This window comes from Rhineura floridana, chromosome 1 (genome assembly GCF_030035675.1).
Source record: "Rhineura floridana isolate rRhiFlo1 chromosome 1, rRhiFlo1.hap2, whole genome shotgun sequence".
NCBI lineage: Eukaryota > Metazoa > Chordata > Lepidosauria > Squamata > Rhineuridae > Rhineura > Rhineura floridana.
In genome coordinates, this window is record NC_084480.1 from 63,849,038 (window position 1) to 63,873,700 (window position 24,663).

General features: G+C 41.0%; 1 protein-coding gene across 13 annotated transcripts in view; it reads left to right on the forward strand.

Annotated features, from left to right (window-relative positions):
- LOC133383046 (uncharacterized) overlaps positions 1 to 24,663 on the forward strand; it is a 264,149-nt gene that overhangs the window by 128,132 nt on the left and 111,354 nt on the right. For 9 of the 13 annotated variants that reach the window (XM_061622921.1, XM_061622962.1, XM_061623034.1 and 6 more), the window contains 4 exons: positions 36 to 194; positions 12,111 to 12,258; positions 12,426 to 12,569; positions 21,697 to 23,437. In XM_061622921.1, coding sequence (XP_061478905.1) covers positions 36 to 194; positions 12,111 to 12,258; positions 12,426 to 12,569; positions 21,697 to 22,166 — 921 coding nt within the window. In that variant the 3' untranslated portion in view covers positions 22,167 to 23,437. Of the gene's footprint in view, positions 1 to 35; positions 195 to 12,110; positions 12,259 to 12,425; positions 12,570 to 21,696; positions 23,438 to 24,663 lie in introns of those variants that run through there. The other 4 variants (XM_061622992.1, XM_061623012.1, XM_061623001.1 and 1 more) reach the window with 2 other exon arrangements.

Below are 24,663 nucleotides of genomic sequence, written 5' to 3' on the forward strand. Positions count from 1 at the left end.
TAGATTTTAGTATTTTTTCTCCAAATGTTTTTCAGGAAATCCTGGAAAATTCCTTGAGCCAGGAGTTCACTGTGGAGAATGTGCTTGCAACGTTTCCAGCCTTCCCCAAGGGTTTCCCTCAGCAACGTGCTAAAAGGGCAGCAGAAGCCCTGGTAAAGGCTCAAAATTATTCCAGGCAAATGGCAATGCAACAGGTGAGGCAACGGGGGAGTTTATTGGAGCTTAACATTCTTCTTTCTGCCTTCTTTATAACAGATTTGACCTACTTTGCAGTTGCTGGTCAATTTTTGCCTTGTACTATCTTTATCACATAGCTAATGAATAAAGGTTAGAATTCCTTTGTTGAATTGTCTAGTGGTTGTGCAGGCATTAGTCTCACTTCCTGCTGGCAAGGCCATTTTTTGTGGGTTTCACGCATGTCTATACAATGGTAATTTATGAATACTGCTATTCATGGCCAACTCCTGAGGTACACAGAAGAATGGTCAGCCATTCCTTTAAAACAGAAACTTAAATATGATTTGGAGATTTTCTTGTTCTTTCTTCTCACTTCAGGAAACAAAGAGTTTCAAAATAACCATGCAGGAACTAGAAAACTTAAATGGAGTAAAAGGCTAAATGTAACAAGAAAATATCTTACATGTTTCCCAGCTTGAAAGTTAATTCCTGTTCTTACACATATTTAGAAAACGTAGCTGAACATGTCAAATTGCTGGTAATTTTTAATAAGCTAATAACAACTTTCTGAGGAACTAAAAAACTTTATATAAAAGTCTACTAGAAAAACACACATTTTCTTTAAAAGTTGGCATTTTCTTTTTCTTAAGTGATGGACCTCCACTTACAATCTTGCCTTTCCACATGTTTTGTTCTGATTGTTAAATGTTGCCAAATCTAGAATTTAAGACTTCTCTAAATTTTCGCTTGCATAGCTCTTGGGTCTCTACCGGGTGTCTGGCAATTTAATGGCCCTCTTTTAGGCAGGAATCTATTAGTAGGTTTTCTTTGAGCATCTGGTTTGAGGCTGTTCCAGATTTCTCCAAGACATAGGCTGCACTCCAAATGACTGACATGCACAAAGCGCAGGAGCCCTATGGGCAGCTGAGCTTTGGCTGGTTCTGTTGTAGTCCTTCTTGCTGAAGAGACATTGCTTGGCAAAGCCAGCAAACAAAGCTCCAGCAATGAGCACAGTTCTCCAAATAAGTATATTGCTTCCTTAAATCATGGCCATTCATTTCTTTTCTTTGTCAGTTGAAACTTTAATTAATTATGAATCATATATAGTACTGACTTTTCTTTTGGGGGGTGAGAAAGGAGGCTCTGCAAATTGCATTCTAGTTCCATGTCAAATAGTACCGTCAGAAAGAAATGTTGCATTTCAGACAATTTTCTTTGAATCGGGAAGGCTTATCATTAAAAGATTTGCATTTGGCATAACTAGATGAAAAAAAATTCAATCCTCTCTACGAGGATTTAAGTTAATCAAGGCTTTAGTAGTTTTTATTATTTTTCAAGAGTGAGGATCATAAACCAATTGTAGAGTGCATGCTATCCAAGCAAGAAGATCCCTAGTCCAGTTCTTGGCATCTCCAGATAAAAGAGTAGGATTGACAAGAATCTCTGCCTGACAACCTGGAAAACCATATGCTGTCTTTGGATAAACAGCTATTGAGGTAGATGGACTGATGCTCTGACTTGGTATAAGGATGCTATTTGTATTCTTCAAAGAAGACAAATTTTGAATAATAGAGATGTCATGTTTCTTTCAGTGTAGGAATAAAGCAGAGGTAGGGATATTTAAAACTATGCTGAAGTAGCTGCAATCTCATAATTTATTAGCTGCTCAGACTTTGTCTGAACACTTCTAAACAATACCTGATGGAACACTTCTGCTGACACGAACCCACCCGTACACTACGCTCAACATCCAAGGCCCTCTTCCAGGTGCCTACTCCGAGGGAAGCTTGGAGGATGGCAACAAGGGAGAGGGCCTACTCAGTGGTGGCCCCCAAATTATGGAATGATCTCTCCGACGAGGTGCGCCTGGTGCCAACACTGTTATCTTTTTGGCACCAGGTCAAGACTTTCCTTTTCTCCCAGGCATTTTAGCATGTGTTTTTAAATTGTTTTGTTTTTTTAAGTGTTTTTAAAATTGTATATTTGTATATTTGTTTTTAATGTTTTTAATTGTTGTAAACTGCCCAGAGAGCTTCGGCTATGGGGCGGTATACAAATGTGATGATGATGATGATGATGATAATGATAATGATAATGATAATGATAATAATAATAAACATTGCCTTGTCACCCAGTTAATTTTTGTATTACCACAACAGTTTTTAATAATTTCATTTGTACAGCACTTCACATTTACTTTTTCTGTTGTACCTCACAGTGTTTAGAGGATTTAAGACCTTGAGTGACCAAGAAACAGAGTGAGTCCATAACAGAAAGAGAACTTTGGACAAAGCACCCACATATTAAAACCCAGCTCTTAGCCTCTCGACTGTCTTGTTTATTTATTTATTATTTGATTTATATCCTGCCCTTCCTCCCAGCAGGAGCCCATATATATATTATAATTATATTATAATATAATAATTATATTATTATATATTATAATTATAATAATTGCTATTTATTGCTTAAGCCAACAACTGGAAGGAATTAATTTGATAGTGAGTTGCATCCAAAGAACTATGAGTGGAAGAAAATTTGCTGCTAGCATAGTTCTGCGAACATACTTGTAAACGTTTACGCAGTGTTTTAAAGGGTAGGTTCTCTTGCTGCTCTATGCTTCTGCTTGTGCAAGAGGTTGCTCAAGCAAAACATCTTCTGTTTTAATTTCATTTCCCCCCACAACACTATAGTGAGAGGTGCAGAGCCAGAGTCCATTGAGCAGAGGATACCTGGTAGAACAGTATCTTTAGGTTCCAGTCTATTATCTTGGGTTTTCTAGTAGAACAACCAATCTGCTGTTTATTGTTCATTTTCAATCAGCTCATCTTGGAATGATTTGATCTTGTGCCTGGGAAAGTACATTAGGTCACTAAGATGATCTGGCAGCTAGCTCAGAACTTCTTGCTACAGATTGCCAAAAACCTTGAAGTTAAAATTATCTGAAACCCATTTCATAATATTTATTTTTCTTGGGCTATTGGATTCCCTTGGGAAGCAAGAAGTGATCATTTAATGAGTTTCCTCAAATAATATGCCTACATTTCCCTTCATTTATCTGCTGCTACTTGCAGTAACAGTATAAAGGTGGCAAACTGTATAAAAAGTAAAATATTCTTATTTTTTCCAGTACGTTCATAATCCAGGGCCATGGACTTTGCTAATATTGTGCTTTTTGCATCCCAAAGAACATTATTGGGATAAATAAGACTAAAGATTAATGTATGAAAAAATCATGCAATAATTTGTATTTTTAAAAAAGTTTAAATTTCTTTTTGTTGTAGCTCTTGGCTCTTTTTCCCTTCAGCTGTATAAACTGGAGCATGGAAAAGGGAATAGTTGCAAAGATTATTTCTTAGAATAGAAAGAGATTCTTGCCACATGAGTTTGTTTTGCAATCCGTAAAGCAATCTATAAAGGATGCCATTTAAATACCCCATATAAATTTGTGCTTAATGATTTTTCATGACTAGATAATATTCAGACTTCCTTCTAGGTTTAATTATTTTTGTGGATTTTCTTGAGAATATTGTGATGTCAGAGGATCAGAAACATTTAGCGAAGGCACAGTGTACTTGCTAATTCTTTTAGGATTGGTACTGATTGCTAGGTCAGGAGATGTTCATCTTAGACATATACTTCTGTGATGTGATTACAACGAATGAGAGAAGGTGGCTGTGGGTAGCTCCAAAACATATTTGGCAGTTCAGAGACATGTCCTCTTAGGACTTAAGGGAGGTTTCTAGGCAGATTGCAAGTAGGATGGATGGTGGTGGGGAAGTTTGGCAGTGGCTTTTCCTCTTCCTTGTTATCCTCTGCACCTTCAGTAGGAAGTTCAAATGTCATGAGTGCTTTCTTTGACAGCTCTCTGCTCTCTTAATAACTAACTCTGTGAGAATTTGCCCCTTCCTTTGTTTGGGAGAACAAATCCACTCTGCATAATTCATAGTGTATCTTCTTTCATATGCTGTAGAAAATATATTCCCTGCATTGCATGTGGTTAAACATATTTGTAGAAAATGGGTCTTTGATCTCTCTACCAATCAAAACTGAGTTTAGAAGGCTGATACCCCATTTTACCATGCTCCTAACATCCCTAAAACTGAAAAAACATGGTTTCCTTTGGAGCTGGTTAATGGTCTTCATTTTGACAAAATACTCTCCCAATAGTTTTACTGTGAAGTAATTTATTCATTTGACAGCATTCCTTTTTGCCTAAAACAAGAGAGATGCTGCTTTAAAAATACTCTAAGGTATTGAAGGTGGTAACTACGATTGTGCCCCAATGCGATAGGATTGATGATGTTTCTGATATTGTATATTCCTTTCATGATTGCCATCACGTGCGTGCTATTGTCACTTTTGAGTCTTCGTCATCTGCGCTCTCTTTATATGAGTGGAAAGATGTATTCCTTAAAGTGAATATTGGAATATCTAGATTTTTTGTAAACCAAAACTTCGTTGCTCTATTTCAAAAAATCTGTATATTCTTCTCATTAGGTGAACATCTGTAATTCCCTTATCAAACTGGACGACTCCAAAGTCTCCTTGCACTCCAAACACTCTGATCAGCAGCTGATCTGCTCCCACACCGATCAAACTAATGCTTTTAAAATGGCCTTTGTACCTGAGGAAGTTAAATTATTAGAATCCTTTCAGGAGCTGCCACCTTCATCTCAGCAGGCAATTATTGATAGGCTTGCATGTCTAAGCACTACACTTACTCAAAATCTCTCCCATAATAAGGCAATTCCACTCTCGCCCAAGATCTTGATTAAGGATCATAAGAAACCTAATTCCATGCTCTGTGACCCTGGGGTGGACTTTCTTCAACATGACTTGATAGATTCTTCTTTGAATTGTCCCATGCCCTCCTCAAAACTCACTTTTTTTGCTTCTGATATTTCTCAACAAAAATCTATTAATAATTCTCATGTTCTTCCCTCACCCAATAAGAAACATTATGCCAACGCCCCGCTCTCGGCCCTAACATGGGGCCCCCAGTGGCTCCGCTCTAGATATCTAGATCTAGAAGAATTGGGACACTATTCTACCAAGGTGCCCCCTCCTGAGCCTAAGCACTCGATGGGGGGTGAGATGATGAGGGGGACTGGCTCCGTATTCATAGATGAGAAGGGAGAACTAAATCAGATCATCTCCTCAGACTGACAAATTCCGATTTGTATAACCTTCCCTACTGCTCTTCTATCCGAACATCATGCTGCCCCTTTGAGGGTTGCCCAAGGGAAGGAAGCTAGTTCAAATGATTCGCTTAAAATCCTTTCTTGGAATATTGCCGGCTGGGCCTCAAAAAAATCCTTTCCGGTTTTTTTGGACTTTCTTGGCAATTATGACGTGGTCTGTCTCCAAGAAACATGGTCTAACAATAACATTCAAGTGCATGGCTTCTCTTCATTCGATCTACTAGCTGTGCCCCCAAAAGAAAGAGGCAGACCTAAAGCAGGTTTATCGATCTTGATCTCTACTTCGCTTTGGTCAAAGTTCACAGCTCTGGGCACATACACCAATATTGCCCTGGCGGGTTTACTGCAACTTTCATCTATATCCTTCCTGCTGGTCAATATCTATGTTCCTCCTGCGGTCTCCAAGAGGACTACAGAATTGACTTGGGACAAGCTTGAAAGATTTATATTGGGCTTGATGTCTTCCCATTCCAGGGCACATCTCATTAATCTTGGCGACTTCAACTCAAGAATTGGCGCCAACACTAAAGCTCTTCTCTCTTCTCCCCTGTGGGGTGAGATTGACCCAGTAAATTACATCCCTTGCTATGAAAGGACCTCTAAAGATCCAAAGATAAACTTTGTCTGCTACAATTGGTCTCCCGTTTAAATCTGGTGATTCTGAATGGCCATCCAAAGTTAGATAATAGCGATGAATTTATGTATGCGTCCACCCAAGGCAGCAGTGTGATTGATTATATCTTACTCTCATACCCTCTTTTTTTACAGACTTGAAACTTTGCTATAGTTGATAAACTTGAAAGTGATCACTTTCCTTTGAATTTCACATTGACCCTTGAGGCCTATACCCATTTGACTTCTTACCCGCAATATGCAGATGGAGATCCCAGTTCTAGCTATAAGAGGTCCCATTGGACCATTGAGTCTTTGAATAAGGTTGCCCAATTCCTCTCCTCTTCCCGAGGTATGCTTCTTAGATCTAAAATTACAAATGTTCGCTCGGAGATCGTCACCGATGCCTCTGACATTCTAGATGCCTACTCTTGCCTATCCACTGCTTTATACGAACTCTTAAGACCTAAGTCACACCTTTGCAGTTCTTTTTCTAGCTCCCGCCCCTCTTATTGGTTTGATAGGGACTGCCTTGAGACTAAGAAATAACTGAGAACGATCTATAATCTCTATCAGAATAATAATGCCCAGGTATTACCATCTGAATACTTTGCTATTAAAAAGAAATATAAGCAATTAATTTCTACTAAAAAGAAAATAGCAGCCCAAAATCAATGGAAGGCCTTGATAGGGACCTCCCTAAATAAGAACTCAAAACTCTTCTGGGCTTTAGTAACAGATGCCTTAGACTCATCAAAATCCTCCCAATGCAATATTCCACCTATAACTTGGGAACGTCATTTTGTTGAGCTGTTCTTGGACTATAAGAGCTGATCGCCTGATCCTCTACCTTGCGCGGATCTCTCTCCGCTTCCTATCTGGCTTTTAGTAACACCAACGGAAATAGCGGCATTGATAAGTAACTTAAAATCTGGTATTGATGCCTTACCAGCTGAACTGCTAAAGTCCCATATTGACTGGTGGGCCCCTCTGCTGGCCAATCTGTTTTCCCATATTAACCATACCGGGCAATTTCCTACATTTTGGCTGGAGGCAGTTATCATTCCAGTCTTTAAGAAGGGCGATAGGGGTGACCCCACTAATTACAGGCATATCAGTCTTCTGTCAATCGTGGGCAAGCTCTATGCTAGCTTCCTCAATGCCAAGCTGCTCTCTTGGATCGAGGAAGAAAACATTCTGGGCCAAGAGCAAGCAGGTTTTAGAAAGGGAAAATCCCTCTTGGACCATTGTCTAATATTATTTCACCTAGCGGAGAAATATACCTCTCCCCACGGCAGTGGGCTTGCAGTTGCCTTTATGGACCTTAAAGTGGCCTTTGACTCGGTCTCAAGAACTAAGTTATGGTCCAAGCTATCTCGCTCCACGATTGGCAAGAGACTACTTTTTCTTATAAAATGCCTATATCAGCGCACTACCCTTTGTGTTCGTTGTGGAGCGAATGGCAGCCTGACCAGTTCCATCCTAGTCTCCAAGAGGGTCCATCAGGGCTGTGTTCTAGCCCCTACCTTATTTAACCTCTTTCTTAACAACCTGAAACATTGCTGTTCTCCAAATTTCCACTCCCCTAAACTGGCTGGATTTGATTGTCCCCTCCTTCTATATGCCAACGACGCTGTTCTAATGTCCCTATCAAATTTAGGGTTAAAACGCCTTTTAAGTGCCTTTATGAACTACTGTTCTGAGAACTCGCTAACTATCAATTTTAACAAGTCTAAGATTCTAGTTTTTTCTCGTCAACGGTCTGTTCACCCATGGAAGATTAAAGGTCAGACAATCGAACAAGTCAAGCAGTTTAGATATCTGGGGGTGTTATTCCAGTCAACCCTTTCTTGGTCCTCTCACACTTGCTCTGCGATCCAATCTGCTCTCAATTCAGTTAAGGCAATAAAAGGTTTTTTCTTTACTAAGGGCGGGCAATACGTACCTGCCGCAATTCAAGTGTTTAAACTCAAAATTCTTTCCCAACTTCTCTATGGGGTCCCATTATGGGCCCCGAGCTTTAACACCAAGGTTGAATCTGTTCTTTCTTCTTTCCTCAGAACAATCTTTGGCATGCCTCGCTGTGCATCTGCTGCAGGCCTCCGTTTGGAGGCTGGGCTTTGCTCAATTGAATGCACCGCTTGGCTACTGGCCTTTAGATTCTGGCTTAAAGTGGCCTATGCCAATCCTGACATGGGCTACTTACATCTACTGTGGAAAGACTCATATATTAGCTCATGGTCAAAGAGTTTCCAGGACAAACTAAAGCTGCTTGGCCTTTCAATAGCCTTAGTGTCCTCACTAGACGCCAGTTCAGCAAATCGCATTATTGAGCAACGTATTAATGATATTGATGCTCAATATTCCAGATCTAGGGCTCGCAATACTTGCTCCCCTACGTTCTTTGATCTCCAATTCTCATTTCCTGCCCGTGCATCCTATTTGATAAATCTATCTATTCCGAAATATCGTATACTCTTTTCAAGAGCGAGATTCAACTGTTTCCCCCCGTGATCTTAGACGCCCATTTTAAAGGCATTCCCTATGCAAATTGTATCTGTCCCTGCTCAAACTCTGAAGTCGAATCATTGGTTCACACTTTGCAACCTTTATCCTGCTGAATGGCTTAGATTTATTTCTCCCATAATTAATCGTTTTCCTGGAAGATCAAATAACTGGTATGTCCAACTCCTTTTATCCGATGCTGATAAGTTATGGACAGAAATGGTTGCTAAATTCTTAAACTTAATCCAGTTAAGGCGAAAGAATTCTTCCTTTTAAACTGTGTTTTTATAGGATTATACTGTTATATTAATATACTATGTTTTTATTGTTTATGTACCCTGTTTAATTTTTTGTACGACGGGTCTGTGACCATATAATAAAATTCATTCATTCATACTCTAAGATGTATAAGCTGCCTCTAAAGATTTGTTGCAAAAAATTAAAACTGGGTCAGTTCAAATGCCTTGCCAAACTGTGGCTTGTACAAACCCTGGTTTAGCAACAAAACCATAGAATGTGATTTATACTGTTACCCACCTCTCCTGAAAATGCCCAAATGCTATCCTAATGCACTCTGCCTTGCCCCACGGCTAGTAAAGCAGCACCATGTTTGATGGCTTGTTACTATTTGACAGTTAGCCCAAGGAAGCAAGATGTTCCTATTTAGAAACTTTTGGACTAGCATTGGGTGTGCTGATTACTCAGCTCATTTCTTCCTTACCTGACATATTCTACATTTCCATTTCTCTCCCTTATTCCTGTATACTGAGATACATATATAGGCACTCATTGTCTTAACAGCACCCCACCGCACCATTTTTTCATCCAGTCCCACTGATTGTGCTGTTCAGAAACTGAAATCCATCAGGTCTGCTTTGCATGGTCACACACATTGTGTGGTGCTGACACTCCATAGAATAGAACTTCCCAGCCTATTGTAGCATTGTATAGTATCATCTGTATTTTTCACTACTTCTTACTGTTGTCTACCTCTTACTATCTCTGGTCTCAGTGACCATTTTCCTTACTATCCAGTGTTTCTGTAACAGGCAAACACTCAACAGGCAATGACATTCATTAGAAAATAGTCTGCATTTGTGTGAGAGTGATGTGGTTGAGGAAGGAACTGTAAGTGTAGCATATCCCAAGGCCTGTCCCCTGCCCTTCTACAATTTCCCTCACCTTCAACTGTATTCCATGAAACCCAAAATTTTCCCAAGAGTGCAAATACTTAACCTACCTCTAAAGAAGATTTACAGCAATTTTTGTGCCAGTGGATATTCTGTGAAAGTTATCAAGCTGGGCAGTAATTTCTTGTCCTGTCTCATCTCCAATTGCTTAACTTTTAACTGGCATTTGCAGCTGTGCTGTTGACATTAGCTGGATCTGCAAAAATTAACTATGAAGTTTTTCACTATATGTGCATTAATGTTACTGCTAAGTGATGCAGATTAAGACACTTAAAACTGCTAGGTAGGGAGACAGAGCAGTGGATAGATAGCTGGGAGGAGAACATGCTGTGGGAACAATCAGTGAGAGCTGCTTGACTGCTTTTATTTTCCTTTCACTTAAGCACAACAATACCAGAAACTACAGCAATGGCTGAAGCGATGGTTTGTTATTTCAGATGTCATGTCAGTCACAACTGAAAACATGATTAAAATCATGGTTCCACATTCTGGTTTGCTAGCCAGTCAATCTGTGGGTGTCAGATAAAATGTCAAGAAAGAAGCATGGTTAAGGTTTGCAAACCATGAGTTCATGTGACATCTGAATTTATTTATTTATTACATTTATACTCCGCCTTTCTTGTCATGATAAGAACATAAGAAGAGCCTGCTGGATCAGGCCAGTGGCCCATCTAGTCCAGCATCCTGTTCTCACAGTGGCCAACCAGGTGCCTGGGGGAAGCCCGCAAGCAGGACCCGAGTGCAAGAACACTCTCCCCTCCTGAGGCTTCCAGCAACTGGTTTTCAGAAGCATGATGCCTCTGACTAGGGTGGCAGAGCACAGCCATCATGATAGAAACCCAAGGCGGCATACATGTGGTTTCCAGGTGGTCTCCCATCCAGGCACTGACCAGACCTGATCCTGCTTAGCTTCAGCAAGGAGCTAGCCTTATGTGCCATCAGACTATATACATCGTTGCTCATTACCGATACCTAATCATTATTATATCCAGTAGTGTAATAGAAAATTCAGAAGTGCAGAGTCTCTTCATAATAGTCACAGCCATGCCTCCTTCTAAGATTACAGAATGATCTGGCCAGCCTTGAATACTGCTTTCTGTTTCTCTATCATTGTCACCATTTGACTGCCCTTTCTCACTGCCAGAGATATCACTGGAGTTACTGAATTCAGTGTCTACATGTTTATCTCCTGCTGCTAGCAAACTATATGATGATGTAGATGGGATGCTATCATCAAGATTCACTGTCTCTTCTTCTGCAGTCACAGAATTCTCACTCCCCACAATTTGGTTTTTGAAGTAGTAACTCCTTTCACTTTGATTGACTCAAATCAGCAGGAAGCAACAAGGAAGCAAGTTAGAAGACTCTTCTCAGTAGCTAATGCACTCCCCTTTCATGCTAATTGGCTCATGGGATACTGGAAACATAGGGACCTTGTTAGGTATTAGGTGTTTTAATGAAGAGAAACAGTGAGATTTCACAATGATTTTAAAATAACTCAGTGTGTTATATTATATTTATAACTTTATAAGTGTGTTTTCATTAAGAAAAAGGTACTCTGGGGTGGCCTGCCTCCTCTATATCTCTGAGGCTGAAAGATACTAGTTAGCCAGAGTCACCCAGTCTTTTCCTTAGTCTGTGTGGCTTCAAAATGAAGCTCAAGTGTTTTAAATATAATCCCCTCTCTTGAGCAGAGCTTGGAAAAGTTACTTTTCCAAGCTCTGCTCTTGAGCTATGTATTTTATAAGTAAGGAAATGGGATTTCTGAGAAAGTATAAGGACATAAGAACCCCTATGGCAAAGGAATAGAACTGGGGGTGCTTATACATTCCCAAACACCCTAAGTTGAGGCAAACTTAAGGAACCTGTTCAAATACCTCCGGTATACCTGGGTCAGTGTGGCCGATCAGAACAATAACAATGAAAGTACAGGGGTGCATGAAGGAACATTCACAATAGCAGAATGTAAGTGTATGGCAAAAACTGGTCTCAACTAGCCCCAAAATTCATTAGTCTTGCAAGACAGCAGAACAATGGTGACATTAATGAGATGGACAGAATCTTGGAATCAGCACTGGAGTTACCTAATGCTTTCTGATTGGTTTGGAATGATTGTGGAGAGGAGGAATTGTGATGTTATGTGGGAAGGAACTGGTGGGATTGGTTAACTGCTGTCACATTCTGTAACTGTACTGTATAAAAGAGCCTGCACCCAGTGTCTAAGTGCAGTCTCTCCTGGATGTTTCTGGGAGGCTGACCCTGCATATCCTTGTAGAAACGCCTACCTTTTTGCTTCAAGCCTGTGTCCTCAAATATTTTTTTAAGGACCCCCAGCAAAAGATCGCAATGGAGAAAATTTCTCCCATCAGAGACCCTAGATGACTACACCCCTGATTACATCTAGTTGCTTTTTTCCTCCTAGATACTTGCTTTGCAAGCTGAACTTAACTTCCACAGAAATTTATATAATCTTCAAGTTAAGTACACTGACGCTGTCTTTGATGGGATAAAGCAAGCATATCACACATTTCAAGACAATGTTGCCATGGTTCTATGTTCACCGCTACAAGGTAAATACATGTCTGTGATAGTACCATAAACATAAAAAATCTAAATACCGATAGGTATGAGATACAAATGTTTAGTGTTTTAAACACCTGGAAACAATTGAAATGCTGCTTCATATTTTTCATACAAGTATCCAGTGAATAGTATCATTTCCCATTTTTTCTTGTAGATGTTTTTTCCTCTTATACAAAACTTAAAACAGAAGCTTCAGAGCCTGCTTTGAGAGATTTTCTCACTGCTTTTAGGAACAATGCTGAACAGATCCAATATGCAGTTGAAACTTTGGCTCCACCAATGAATCAGCAGCATGAAGGTAAGAATGTTACTAGTAAAATTTGGAATGGTAAGAGATGCAAGTGTTAGACTAAGATATTCTTAGGCAACCTACATCACTAGCTTGTCCTTAACTCTCAGCATTTGGCCAAATATAAAACAGCTGATCTAGTACATTCAAGCCAAGAAAAGCACTTGGATTCGGATTTTCCTGTTAGCTTTCACTTTATATGGTTAAGCAGGAAGCAATAAGTGAACCAATATTTCTATAACATAATTGTTTTGTTTCCAGGAATATAGGAAGCTGCCTTACCCCATGTCAGGCTGTTAGTCCATCTAGCTTTGTATTGTCTACACACTGACTAGCAGTGGCTCTGCAGGGGTTCAAATAGGAGTCTTTCCCAGCCCTATCTGGAGATGCCAGGGTTTGAACCCAGAGCCTTTGGCAAAACATATGCTTTGCCACTGACCTATGGTCCCTCCTTTATATTTGCATACCCAGGAAGCTGTCCTATACCATTTGTCCACCTATCCCAATCTTGTCTGCTTTGATGCAGCAGCTTTCCAGGATATTTGGCAGTGGTCTTTCCCATCACCTGCTACCTGATCCTTTTAACTGGGAATGATAGGGATTGAACTTGGCATCTTCTGCATCCAAAGCATGAGCCATTGTATCTTCTGATTAATAATAATAATATTAGCAGCAATTAAAATGTTACATACTTTAGGCTTTATTATGTTGAAGACATTTGGTAGGCCAGGATAGACTGATGGCAAGTACAACACAATGGGTTGTATTGTTGTGAGACAATGGAGGATCTTAAGTACTTCTAGCAGTAAAGTGCTACTAAACTGAATACCTGATTGGGTTGCTGTTAGAGGAAAATATTGTTGTTTTTAAATCTACTTTAGTAATTGATTTTTATGCAATAAAAATAAATACAGTCATAAGAACATAAGAAGAGCCTGTGGGATCAGGCCAGTGGCCCATCTAGTCCAGCATCCTGTTCTCACAGTGGCCAACCAGGTGCCTGGGGGAAGCCCGCAAGCAGGACCCGAGTGCAAGAACACTCTCCCCTCCTGAGGCTTCCGGCAACTGGTTTTCAGAAGCATGCTGCCTCTGACTAGGGTGGCACAGCACAGCCATCATGGCTAGTAGCCATTGATAGCCCTGTCCTCCATGAGTTTGTCTAATCTTCTTTTAAAGCCATCCAAGCTGGTGGCCATTACTGCATCTTGTGGGAGCAAATTCCATAGTTTAACTATGCGCTGAGTAAAGAAGTACTTCCTTTTGTCTGTCCTGAATCTTCCAACATTCAGCTTCTTTGAATGTCCACGAGTTCTAGTATTATGAGAGAGGGAGAAGAACTTTTCTCTATCCACTTTCTCAATGCCATGCATAATTTTATACACTTCTCTCATGTCTCCTCTGACCCGCCTTTTCTCTAAACTAAAAAGCCCCAAATGCTGCAACCTTTCCTCGTAAGGGACTCGCTCCATCCCCTTGATCATTCTGGTTGCCCTCTTCTGAACCTTTTCCAACTCTATAATATCCTGTTTGAGATGAGGCGACCAGAACTGTACACATTATTCCAAATGCGGCCGCACCATAGATTTATACAACGGCATTATGATATCGGCTGTTTTATTTTCAATACCTTTCTTAATTATCGCTAGCATGGAATTTGCCTTTTTCACAGCTGCCACACACTGGGTCGACATTTTCATTGTGCTGTCCACTACAACCCGAGGTCTCTCTCCTGGTCAGTCACCGCCAGTTCAGACCCCTTGTGCGTATATGTGAAATTCAGATTTTTTGCTCCAATATGCATAATTTTACACTTGTTTATATTGAATTGCATTTGCCATTTTTCCACCCATTCACTCAGTTTGGAGAGGTCTTTTTGGAGCTCTTCGCAATCCCTTTTTGTTTTAACAACCCTGAACAATTTAGTGTCGTCAGCAAACTTGGCCACTTCACTGCTCACTCCTAATTCTAGGTCATTAATGAACAAGTTGAAAAGTACAGGTCCCAATACCGATCCTTGAGGGACTCCACTTTCTACAGCTTTCCATTGGGAGAACTGTCTGTTTATTTCTACTCTCTGCTTTCTGCTTCTTAACCAATTCCTTATCCACAAGAGGACCTCTCCTCTTATTCCATGACTGCTAAGCTTCCTCAGAAGTCTTTGGTGAGGTACCTTGTCAAACGCTTTTTGAAAGTCTAAGTACACTATGTCCACTGGATCACCTCTATCTATATGCTTGTTGACACTCTCAAAGAATTCTAATAGGTTACTGAGACAGGACTTTCCCTTGCAGAAGCCATGCTGGCTCTGCTTCAGCAAGGCTTGTTCTTCTATGTGCTTAGTTAATCTAGCTTTAATAATACTTTCTACCAGTTTTCCAGGGACAGAAGTTAAGCTAACTGGCCTGTAATTTCCGGGATCCCCTCTGGATCCCTTTTTGAAGATTGGCGTTACATTTGCCACTTTCCAGTCCTCAGGCACGGAGGAGGACCCGAGGGACAAGTTACATATTTTAGTTAGCAGATCAGCAATTTCACATCTGAGTTCTTTGAGAACTCTTGGGTGGATGCCATCCGGGCCCGGTGATTTGTCAGTTTTTATATTGTCCATTAAGCCTAGAACTTCCTCTCTCGTTACCACTATTTGTCTCAGTTCCTCAGAATCCCTTCCTGTAAATGTTAGTTCAGGTTCAGGGATCTGCCCTATATCTTCCACTGTGAAGACAGATGCAAAGAATTCATTTAGCTTCTCTGCAATCTCCTTATCGTTCTTTAGTACACCTTTGACTCCCTTATCATCCAAGGGTCCAATCGCCTCCCTAGATGGTCTTCTGCTTTGAATGTATTTATAGAATTTTTTGTTGTTGGTTTTTATGTTCTTAGCAATGTGCTCCTCAAATTCTTTTTTAGCATCCCTTATTGTCTTCTTGCATTTCTTTTGCCAGAGTTTGTGTTCCTTTTTATTTTCTTCATTCGGACAAGACTTCCATTTTCTGAAGGAAGACTTTTTGCCTCTAAGAGCTTCCTTGACTTTGCTCGTTAACCATGCTGGCATCTTCTTGGCCCTGGCAGTACCTGTTCTGATCTGCGGTATGCACTCCAGTTGAGCTTCTAATATAGTGTTTTTAAACAACTTCCAAGCATTTTCGAGTGATGTGACCCTCTGGACTTTGTTTTTCAGCTTTCTTTTTACCAATCCCCTCATTTTTGTGAAGTTTCCTCTTTTGAAATCAAATGTGACCGTGTTGGATTTTCTTGGCAATTGGCCATTTACATGTATGTTCAATTTAATAGCATTGTGGTCACTGCTTCCAATCAGTTCAACAACACTTACATCTCGCACCAGGTCCCGGTCCCCACTGAGGATTTAAGTCCAGGGTTGCCGTCCCTCTGGTCGGTTCCATGACCAACTGGTCTAGGGAATAGTCATTTAGAATATCTAGAAACTTTGCTTCTTTGTCATGACTGGAACACATATGCGGCCAGTCTATGTCCGGGTAGTTGAAGTCACCCATTACTACCACATTTCCTAGTTTGGATGCTTCCTCAATTTCATATCTCATCTCAAGGTCTCCCTGAGCATTTTGATCAGGGGGACGATAGATCATTCCCAGTATTAATTCCCTCCTGGGGCATGGTATCACCACCCACAATGATTCTGTGGAGGAGTCCGCCTCTTTTGGGGTTTCGAGCTTGCTGGATTCAATGCCTTCTTTCACGCATAGAGCGACTCCGCCACCAATACGTCCTGCCGTGTCCTTCCGATATAGTTTATATCCAGGGATAACCGTATCAAGAGCTGAGCAACATGAGCAGTGCTACTACAATATTTCAGAATATAAACATCTATAAAACATTAAAAATTAAACAAGAATAATGTGAAAATATCTCTTGCTTGGTCAGTTTACCTTATTTATTTATGTATTTACATTTATATCTGACCTTTCCTCCAAGGAGCTCAAGGTAGTGTAAACAGTTATCCTTTCCATTTTATCCTCACAAAAACCTTGTAAGGTAGGTTAGACTGAGAGACTGTAATTGGCCAGTGAGCTTCGTGGCTGAGTGGAGATTTGAACTCTGGTCTCTCAGGCCCTAGTCTGGCACTTTAACCACTACACCTGATGATCTAGCTAATGACTTGTGAAAGGTTCCGGAAAATGTCAACATTTTGTCAATGTGAATTTGATGGAGCTGTTGGATTGCAAAGTTTCATTTTATATTACTGCTGTAAGTTTAAACCACTCTTTCAAAACTACAATCCGGGAGCTTTTTTAAAGCCTTCAACACGCTAGCACCTGACATTATTTATTATTGTTATTTCCATTTATAGACTGCTTACTATCTAAAAGATCTCAAAGCAGTTTACAATATAATACACAAGGTACAATAAAAATATCAAATTAATTTACGAAGCAAAATACATAAACAATATCCATGTACATAAACACAGTATAAAAGTCAGAATTCACCAAGGGAAGCCCATAAGCCGCCCTCCCCGCTCTATTAAAGTGTCAGAAAACTGAAATTATGTTGACCATGGAGGAGGGCGACAAGCAAGTAAAAGGTTATCGCTCTCCTGGTGTGACTTGCCCCCATTTCTCTTGCCTCTCCTTCCTTCCCGGGGGGGGGGGACGACTGAAGCCTCGGTGGGCCTGTGTGTCCATTGTTCTGAAGGCGAAACATCTCTCCAGGAGGCAGGTTGTGATCAGAGAGCAGGACGGGCTTTAGCTGGAGGCTAAAGAGGGTGGCCGTCATGTTGATGTTAATGGGGAACTGCATGTGACCCCCACAATAGGGAAAAAGTAAACATTTTAATTTCGGCATTTTGATTTAGAACGTCCATATATTTGTGATCTTCCCAATTTAATTTTTTTAAAAAAACATAATGGCACCAGATTCTGTGACTAAGCTGACGGTAGATGTGAAGATTCAAATTATAAATATGAATGATGTAAAGCAATGATAGAGAATCTCCAGCCCACAGTCTACATCTAGTCTGCCTGGCCTCTCAATCCAGTCTCCAGCACTCTGTACAGTCTGTGTCCCCTGTCTCTAGGCCATGGCCCCTTCCCCTTCATCAGCCCCATTATGTTCCCTCCACAATCATCTTGGCAGCTGTGATCACATACACAGCATTAAAAATGGTGAGAGGAAACGGGACTCTGAAGGAGGGAGTACTGATTGGTGATGCTGAATGAGAGCGCTTTCTGTATTGCCCTCTTGCTTGGCCTTCTCACTATGTGCTGAGAAAAGGAAACTGCTGGTAATGCAGAACAAGAGTGATGACTTCCTGTATCACCAGCTCCCTGTGTGTCCGCGTGGTTCCCTTTCTTAGCACAAAGAATGAACGAAGTATATGTATATTTTGGCCACGTTCACCACCACTGGTATGCAACCCTCCCATCACTTTACTCCAAGGAATTTGGCCCTCAGAGGAAAGAGATCCTGAAAATATCTGATCTGAGGAAGGCCTAGGCAGCCTTTTGGACCCCATTGGCCATATTCAGACATCATAAAATAGTCTCCCATTGGCTTAAACACCCATTTATTTTATCTTATTAGAAACAGTTCCACGTAAGTACAGCTTGAAGCTGCAAAAGGGAGTGACTTTTCACTAGGTATTTCTGCATAGAAAACATATGGCAAGACTGTGATTGTCCAGTATCTTCCACTTGGGCATCATCTGCCCATGCTATGGCAACATGGTTTCTGAATCAAAATAATGACTTCATGTTGTTAAACTATCCAGAATTCTTTAAGACCAGTTTTAAGCACTTGCTCATAAATAAATGGAGAGTTATTACATTTGCCAGTGGTTATTTGCTCTTCTTTATTATTGTTTTATTTTATTGAATGCAGCACCAGAAATTCTTTTTTTTCCAGATCAGTGGGAGATTTTCTTTTTTTAAAACAAAAAATATTAAAAACAATTGGGATTTGCAACAGAATGTTGCAGGGTTGAGTCCTGCTGTTCTAGCCAGCCACATACTCTTCGAGGATATTGTTTCCACCTCCCTTCCAGGTTTTGTTTTGTTTGATGCTCCCAACAATCACTCAGCATTCCATACCTACTAAATATGCTCAGTCCTCATGGGGCTGTTCCCCACACTCATTTCCCCCCTACTTTCCCCCCTACTTTTGCACACCTTGGAGTTTCCTCAAGCCTTGCTGGGACTTCCCTCTTGTGCATAGGTGGTGCATTTTGGCTATGTAAGGATTGGAGCTCAGAGAACTGAGTTTGCTATTAATATTATTTATTTATTTATTTGGTTACATTTATATACCACCCTTAGCAAATAGCTCTCAGGGCGGTAAACAGCATAGGGTAAAATACATACATGGCAATAATAAAATCACAAAAACATATATGACATAAAAACAAATACGGTTAAACAGAAAATAAAAATAAAGACTTAGTATACAAGATTAAAAAGCTAAAAAGATTAGAGTGATTAAAATGCCTGGGAGCATAAAAAGGTCTTTACCTGGCGCCGAAAAGATAATAGTGTAGGCGCCAGGCGTACCTCTTCGGGGATGCTATTCCACAACTCGGGGGCCACCACGGAAAAGGCCCTAGATCTAGTAACCACCCTCCGGGCTTCACAATGAGTTGGTACCCGGAGGAGGGCCTTCGATGACGAACGAAGCGAACGGGTAGGTTCATAGTGGGAGAGGCGTTCCACCAGGTATTGCTGTCCCACGCCATGTAAGGCTTTATAGGTCATAACCAACACCTTGAATCTCGCCCGGAAGCAAATAGGTAGCCAGTGCAGGCGAGCCAGAACAGGAGTTATATGCGAAGACCGACTGGTCCTCGTCAATAATCTAGCTGCCGCATTCTGCACTAGCTGAAGCTTCCGAACTGTCTTCAAGGGCAGCCCAATGTAGAGTGCATTACAGTAATCCAATCTCGAAGTTACCAGAGCATGGACAACTGAGGCGAGGTCGTCGCCGTCCAGATAGGGGCGTAGTTGGGCTACGAAACGGAGATGGTAAAACGCATTCCGTGCCACCGAGGCCACTTGAGCCTCAAGAGACAAGGAAGGGTCAAAAAGAACCCCCAGACTACGGACCTGTTCTTTCAGGGGGAGTGTAACCCCATCCAGAACAGGATGCACATCCACCATCTGAGCGGGGAAGGCGTTCACCAACAGTGTCTCAGTCTTGTCTGGATTGAGTCTCAGTTTATTAGCTCTCATCCAGTCCATTATCGTGGTCAGGCAACGGTTCAGCACATCAACAGACTCACCTGAAGAAGATGAAAGGAGAAATAGAGTTGCGTGTCATCAGCGTACTGATGACAACGCACTCCAAAACTCCTGATGACTGCACCCAGAGGCTGCATGTAAATGTTAAAAAGCATGGGGGACAAAACCGACCCCTGAGGGACTCCGCAATGGAGAGTCCAGGGTGTCGAGTAATGTTCCCCAAGCACTACCTTCTGGTGATGATCCGCGAAGTAGGAGCGGAGCCACTGCCAAGCAGTACCCCCAACTCCCAACTCCGCGAGTCTCCCCAGAAGGATACCATGGTCGATGGTATCAAACGCCGCTGAGAGATCAAGGAGAATCAACAAAGTCACACTCCCCCTGTCCCTCTCCCGACAAAGGTCATCATACAGGGCGACCAAGGCTGTTTCAGTGCCAAAACCTTGCCTAAAACCGGATTGAAACGGATCCATATGGGGCCTTACAACAAAATGTTGCAGTGTAGACAGTTAAGGCAGGTGAAGTGTGGTGCTGCTGCACAGCTCTCCCGGCTGTAGTGGTGGCAGTGCTCACCAAGATGGGGTGGGGCAAGGGAAGCAATGGGTTGTTGACAGCAGGGAACAGGAATGTAATTGTATTCAGTCATCATAACTGGAATTGCTTTAAAAAGTTAATAGCAAAACCGTGACATGTATAGACCCATTCATTTTGGATTAATTTGCAGCCACAATTGACATTGTCCACCGAACGTTTAGTGAAGTTGATGTCACTAGGAAAGTTAAGTTATCTTTATGAAGTGCAATTGTATGCATGCTTACTCAGGAGTATAACCTATTGTGTTTGGTGAGTCTTTCTCCTTAGTAAGCTTATTCAGAATTGTACTGCCATTTTCAAATTTCCTGGCTATGGTTTGGCACCTGAGCATACAGCAAAAATTGGTCAAGTTAAGTCTTCCAGTACAGGAAAGAATTGCACACAACTGCTATGAATACTGAAGGTGCCTGGTGAAATAATATCATTTTCCAAGTAACCTAATATTTTGGTTGGTGTCTTGGATATTCCTGCAGCAAAAGCACTGTCTAGGATGTTTGGATGCATCAGCTGCTTGGGTTAAGTATCCTGCTAGCTTCAAAGAATGATGTAGCCAACGTGATGCAGCAAGGCAGCTGAGAATCAAGCCGAGAAAGTAGCTGCGCACAGCAGCACAAATGAATGGATCATAGGATGCTTTAGTTCCTGTAGAGCACCTTCCCCAACTTGGTGCCTTCAAGATGTTTGGACTACTGATGGGAGTTATAGTTCAAAACATCTGGAGGGCACCAGGCTGGGAAAGGCTGCTCTAGATGTATGTTCCTTCATGAAAGGAGCAAACCATGGGAGTTTGTGCAGCATTTTTTTCTTTAATTTGCTGAATGGTGTCGGTAGCAAGAAAAAGCTAAATTATTCATCACCATTCACACTACAGGCATTATTGGTTACTCAATAGGTGCCTGTGACAGTCACATAACCTTTACCTACCAAAAAGTGCCTTTGTATTTTCTTAACAAGATAGTGTTATTTGAGTCCTACTGTAAAAGTAATATTCTTGCAACAGAGCTGCTATCGAGATCAGAGAGAGCCTAAGTGGTGCCACTCAGATGTTGTGGGTTACAGTTTCCATAATCCCTGGCCATTGGTGATGCTAGCTGTGGCTAATGGGAGATGGAGTCCGTCAACATCTGGTGGGCACCACATTGGCTGCCCTAGATGTCTAGATGCCTCAGATGATAAATGGCACATTGTGACAATCAAGTTACCATTAAAGCATGTTTAAAACTATACTGGGGCATCTCAAACACTTTTAGAGCAACAGTATATTTATGCCCCAGTATAATTTATATTGAATGAATGCTGCAATATACCTTTCTGCTTTCTTTTACTTTACTGTTAAGGTGATGAGGCCCTGTCAAGGTTTGGAAAAGAGTTCTTCCTATCTTTGGAACATTCGCTCAAAGTCTGTGGAGAGCAACGGGATAAAGCAGCCAGTGAAATGGAAACCTTACAAACAGAACTGGATCAGGCCTTAGAAACTCTTCGGAATTTAAGGGACCAAAAGGTGAAGAAAGCAGGAGCCAGTCAGCATTTTCCAAGGAATGAAAAGGACAGAAGAGAAGGAACAGAAGTAAGTGGCTTGAATGTACTTTCAAAAACAAAGTCTGAGCCTGGACCAACATCCCCATTTCCTCCACACAGGGATAGTCTCTTGCTCACACATGCTTCTGTGGTAGAGAGAGAATCTGTCAACCAATCTTCCAAGCAGAAAATGGAAGGCTCTGATGGTGTAACTGTTCAGCAGAAGGGAAAGCTCCTATACAGGAGTAAGAGCATGAAAACCACTGAAAGGCCACCTTGGCAAAATTAAACCTAGCTCTTTAGGGTTGGCAACCTCAGTTTTGTCAATAGTTCTTAGTGAATTCTGTGGAGCAATCCAGTAAGGCCTTGAGCATATAATACATCAATGGGATACACGCTTATTTTCTTCTGGGAGTCAATTTTATACTCTTGAGTAGCTTCTCAGAGCCATTTTAGGAAACAGAAAACATTTGAGATATTGAAGCTACTCTCACATAATGTTAAAAGACATGAGAGCATGCTCAAACATCATATATCTCTGAAGGAGACACAAGTATAATGTTAAAGCTAGAGGGTGTGTATGTGTGTCTCAAATAGAAGATAAATATGAAAGACCCTCCTTGTGTCTAGCCATATTCAGGGCTACTCTTCTTGTGTAGTACAACTCCAAAGTGAATTCTGCATCTTTTCAGGCATTTCTAGTAAGCAGCTTACTTATCACTGGTCTTCATTGGATCAGGATTTTGTGTGTATGCAAAAGGGTGCATGCCAGATAGTGCCTTGGAGAATAATTGATTGCATACCAATAGCTCTCTGCTCCCCCCCCACCTTCCTTCCTGTGGTCCAGACACATTGTGACTTCAATGGCAGGCTGATTCCACATCCATCCATCCAGTAGATGGAGAACAGCATTGTGGGACTTCTGTAGCTAAATAACCAGGACATTTGCTTTTCAGGTGTTAGCACAGATGGTGTCTTGGGGAAAGTTTCATTTGTGATTTTTTGGTTGCTTCCCTTTTAGTGATGAGCCAGTATTACAGGAAGTAGCTATGCAGATGTACCCAAAACAGATACCGTAACTTAGCGGAATAGGCTTTGAACCTGTTCCTTTAATATTTTACCAAAAAATTGTTCCTTCCCTAGACAGATGCTTTGCTTTAAAACAATTCCTGCAGCAGGCTTGTCATTTGTGGTATTCCTCAAGCCAAGTATGGTTCTCCTTAAATGGCCTCTGCTATCCGAAAAATATGATTGTTCCCCTTGGCTTGCTACCACTGCTGTAAGTAATACCCTGGGCTCTCATGCTTATGAGAGGAATAAAACTTCTCAGAATGACAGAGTGAGGACCAAGAACAACATTCAAAATATTTATGACTTGTAAATGCTTTTGACGACCACTTGATTTTTGAGAATGATACAGAAAATCATGGGATGTTGTATTTTTTCTTTTTGCCTTTAAATTGTTTTTTTTTTTATTTTGCCAAAATCAGTTGTCTTCTGAAATGCTGAAGATGAAATGTTTGTATTCTCTAGTTAATAAATGATAGAAATAGAATGCGACCTTTGTTGTAGGTTCATTTATTTTGTTCTCCTACCAGATTCAACTGTGGAATGATTTTTTCTCTTAATTTTCCAAGAGTCTTTTACAGATGCTTCCAAATGTGCAAGGAATGAAATCAGCTTGTGTCCCTTTCCGTGTTCCTTCTAATACCCATCACAGAACTACAGTTCCCAAGTGGGTTTAACAATCAATCACTCTCCCCAGAGAACTCTTGCAACTATAGCTCTGTGAGGGGAACAGGTGTCTCTCAACAACTCTCAGCACCCTTGACAAACTACTGTTTCTAGGATTCTTTGGGAGAAGTTATGACTGTTTAAAGTGGCATGATACTGCTTTAAATGAATAGTGCAAATGGGGCCTAAGATCACATTCCCTGTGTCTGTTTACTTTAAAAGAATAACTTTGGGCTACATGCAATGAGAAAGGAATAATACCGTGTAGACATACCAGGATAAAATCCATATCATACAAAGAAAATTAATAGTTTACCATCTGAATGCAACCATTTTCTCAATGAAGAAAGTCAGAATGGGAACTTGGCTTTTAGAGTATTCTAATTGTGTGTGAATAGGAAGACAAAGTAAAATACTCCCCTTCCTCTTTTGGAAGCTCTTCATCTTTCCATCATTTTGGAAGCACTTTCACTTCATCTTTTTGTAGTATTTGTCTCCAAATGCACCAGATGTAGCAGACTGATCAGCATGATGGCTACCAGCAGCACAAGTGACAGCATGATTGGTTGCCTATTTCTTTTTAAGGTGATCTTGGCCTTGCTCACAGGCAGTTATAGGATTGAAATTCATTAGGATGTTTGAAGGAGATTGTTCTGTCAGCTTGCTAAGGGGAAATGGAGTCCCACTGCCAGCAGCTCTTGCTTCATATCTATCTATCTGTCTGTCTGTCTGTCTGTCTGTCTGTCTGTCTGTCTGTCTGTCTGTCTGTCTGTCTGTCTGTCTGTCTGTCTGTCTGTCTGTCTGTCTGTCTGTCTGTCTGTCTGTCTGTCTGTCTGTCTGTCTGTCTGTCTGTCTGTCTGTCTGTCTGTCTGTCTGTCTGTCTGTCTGTCTGTCTGTCTGTCTGTCTGTCTGTCTGTCATCTAAATTCCGCTGGTTTTACGTAAATAATTTATGAGACTCGTTTATTCTGCACTTTCAAATGTAAATAGCCATCCACCCACTGTTTCCTCTGAATTGCATTTTAATTAGATTGTGGTTTCCCCTTGATTTTT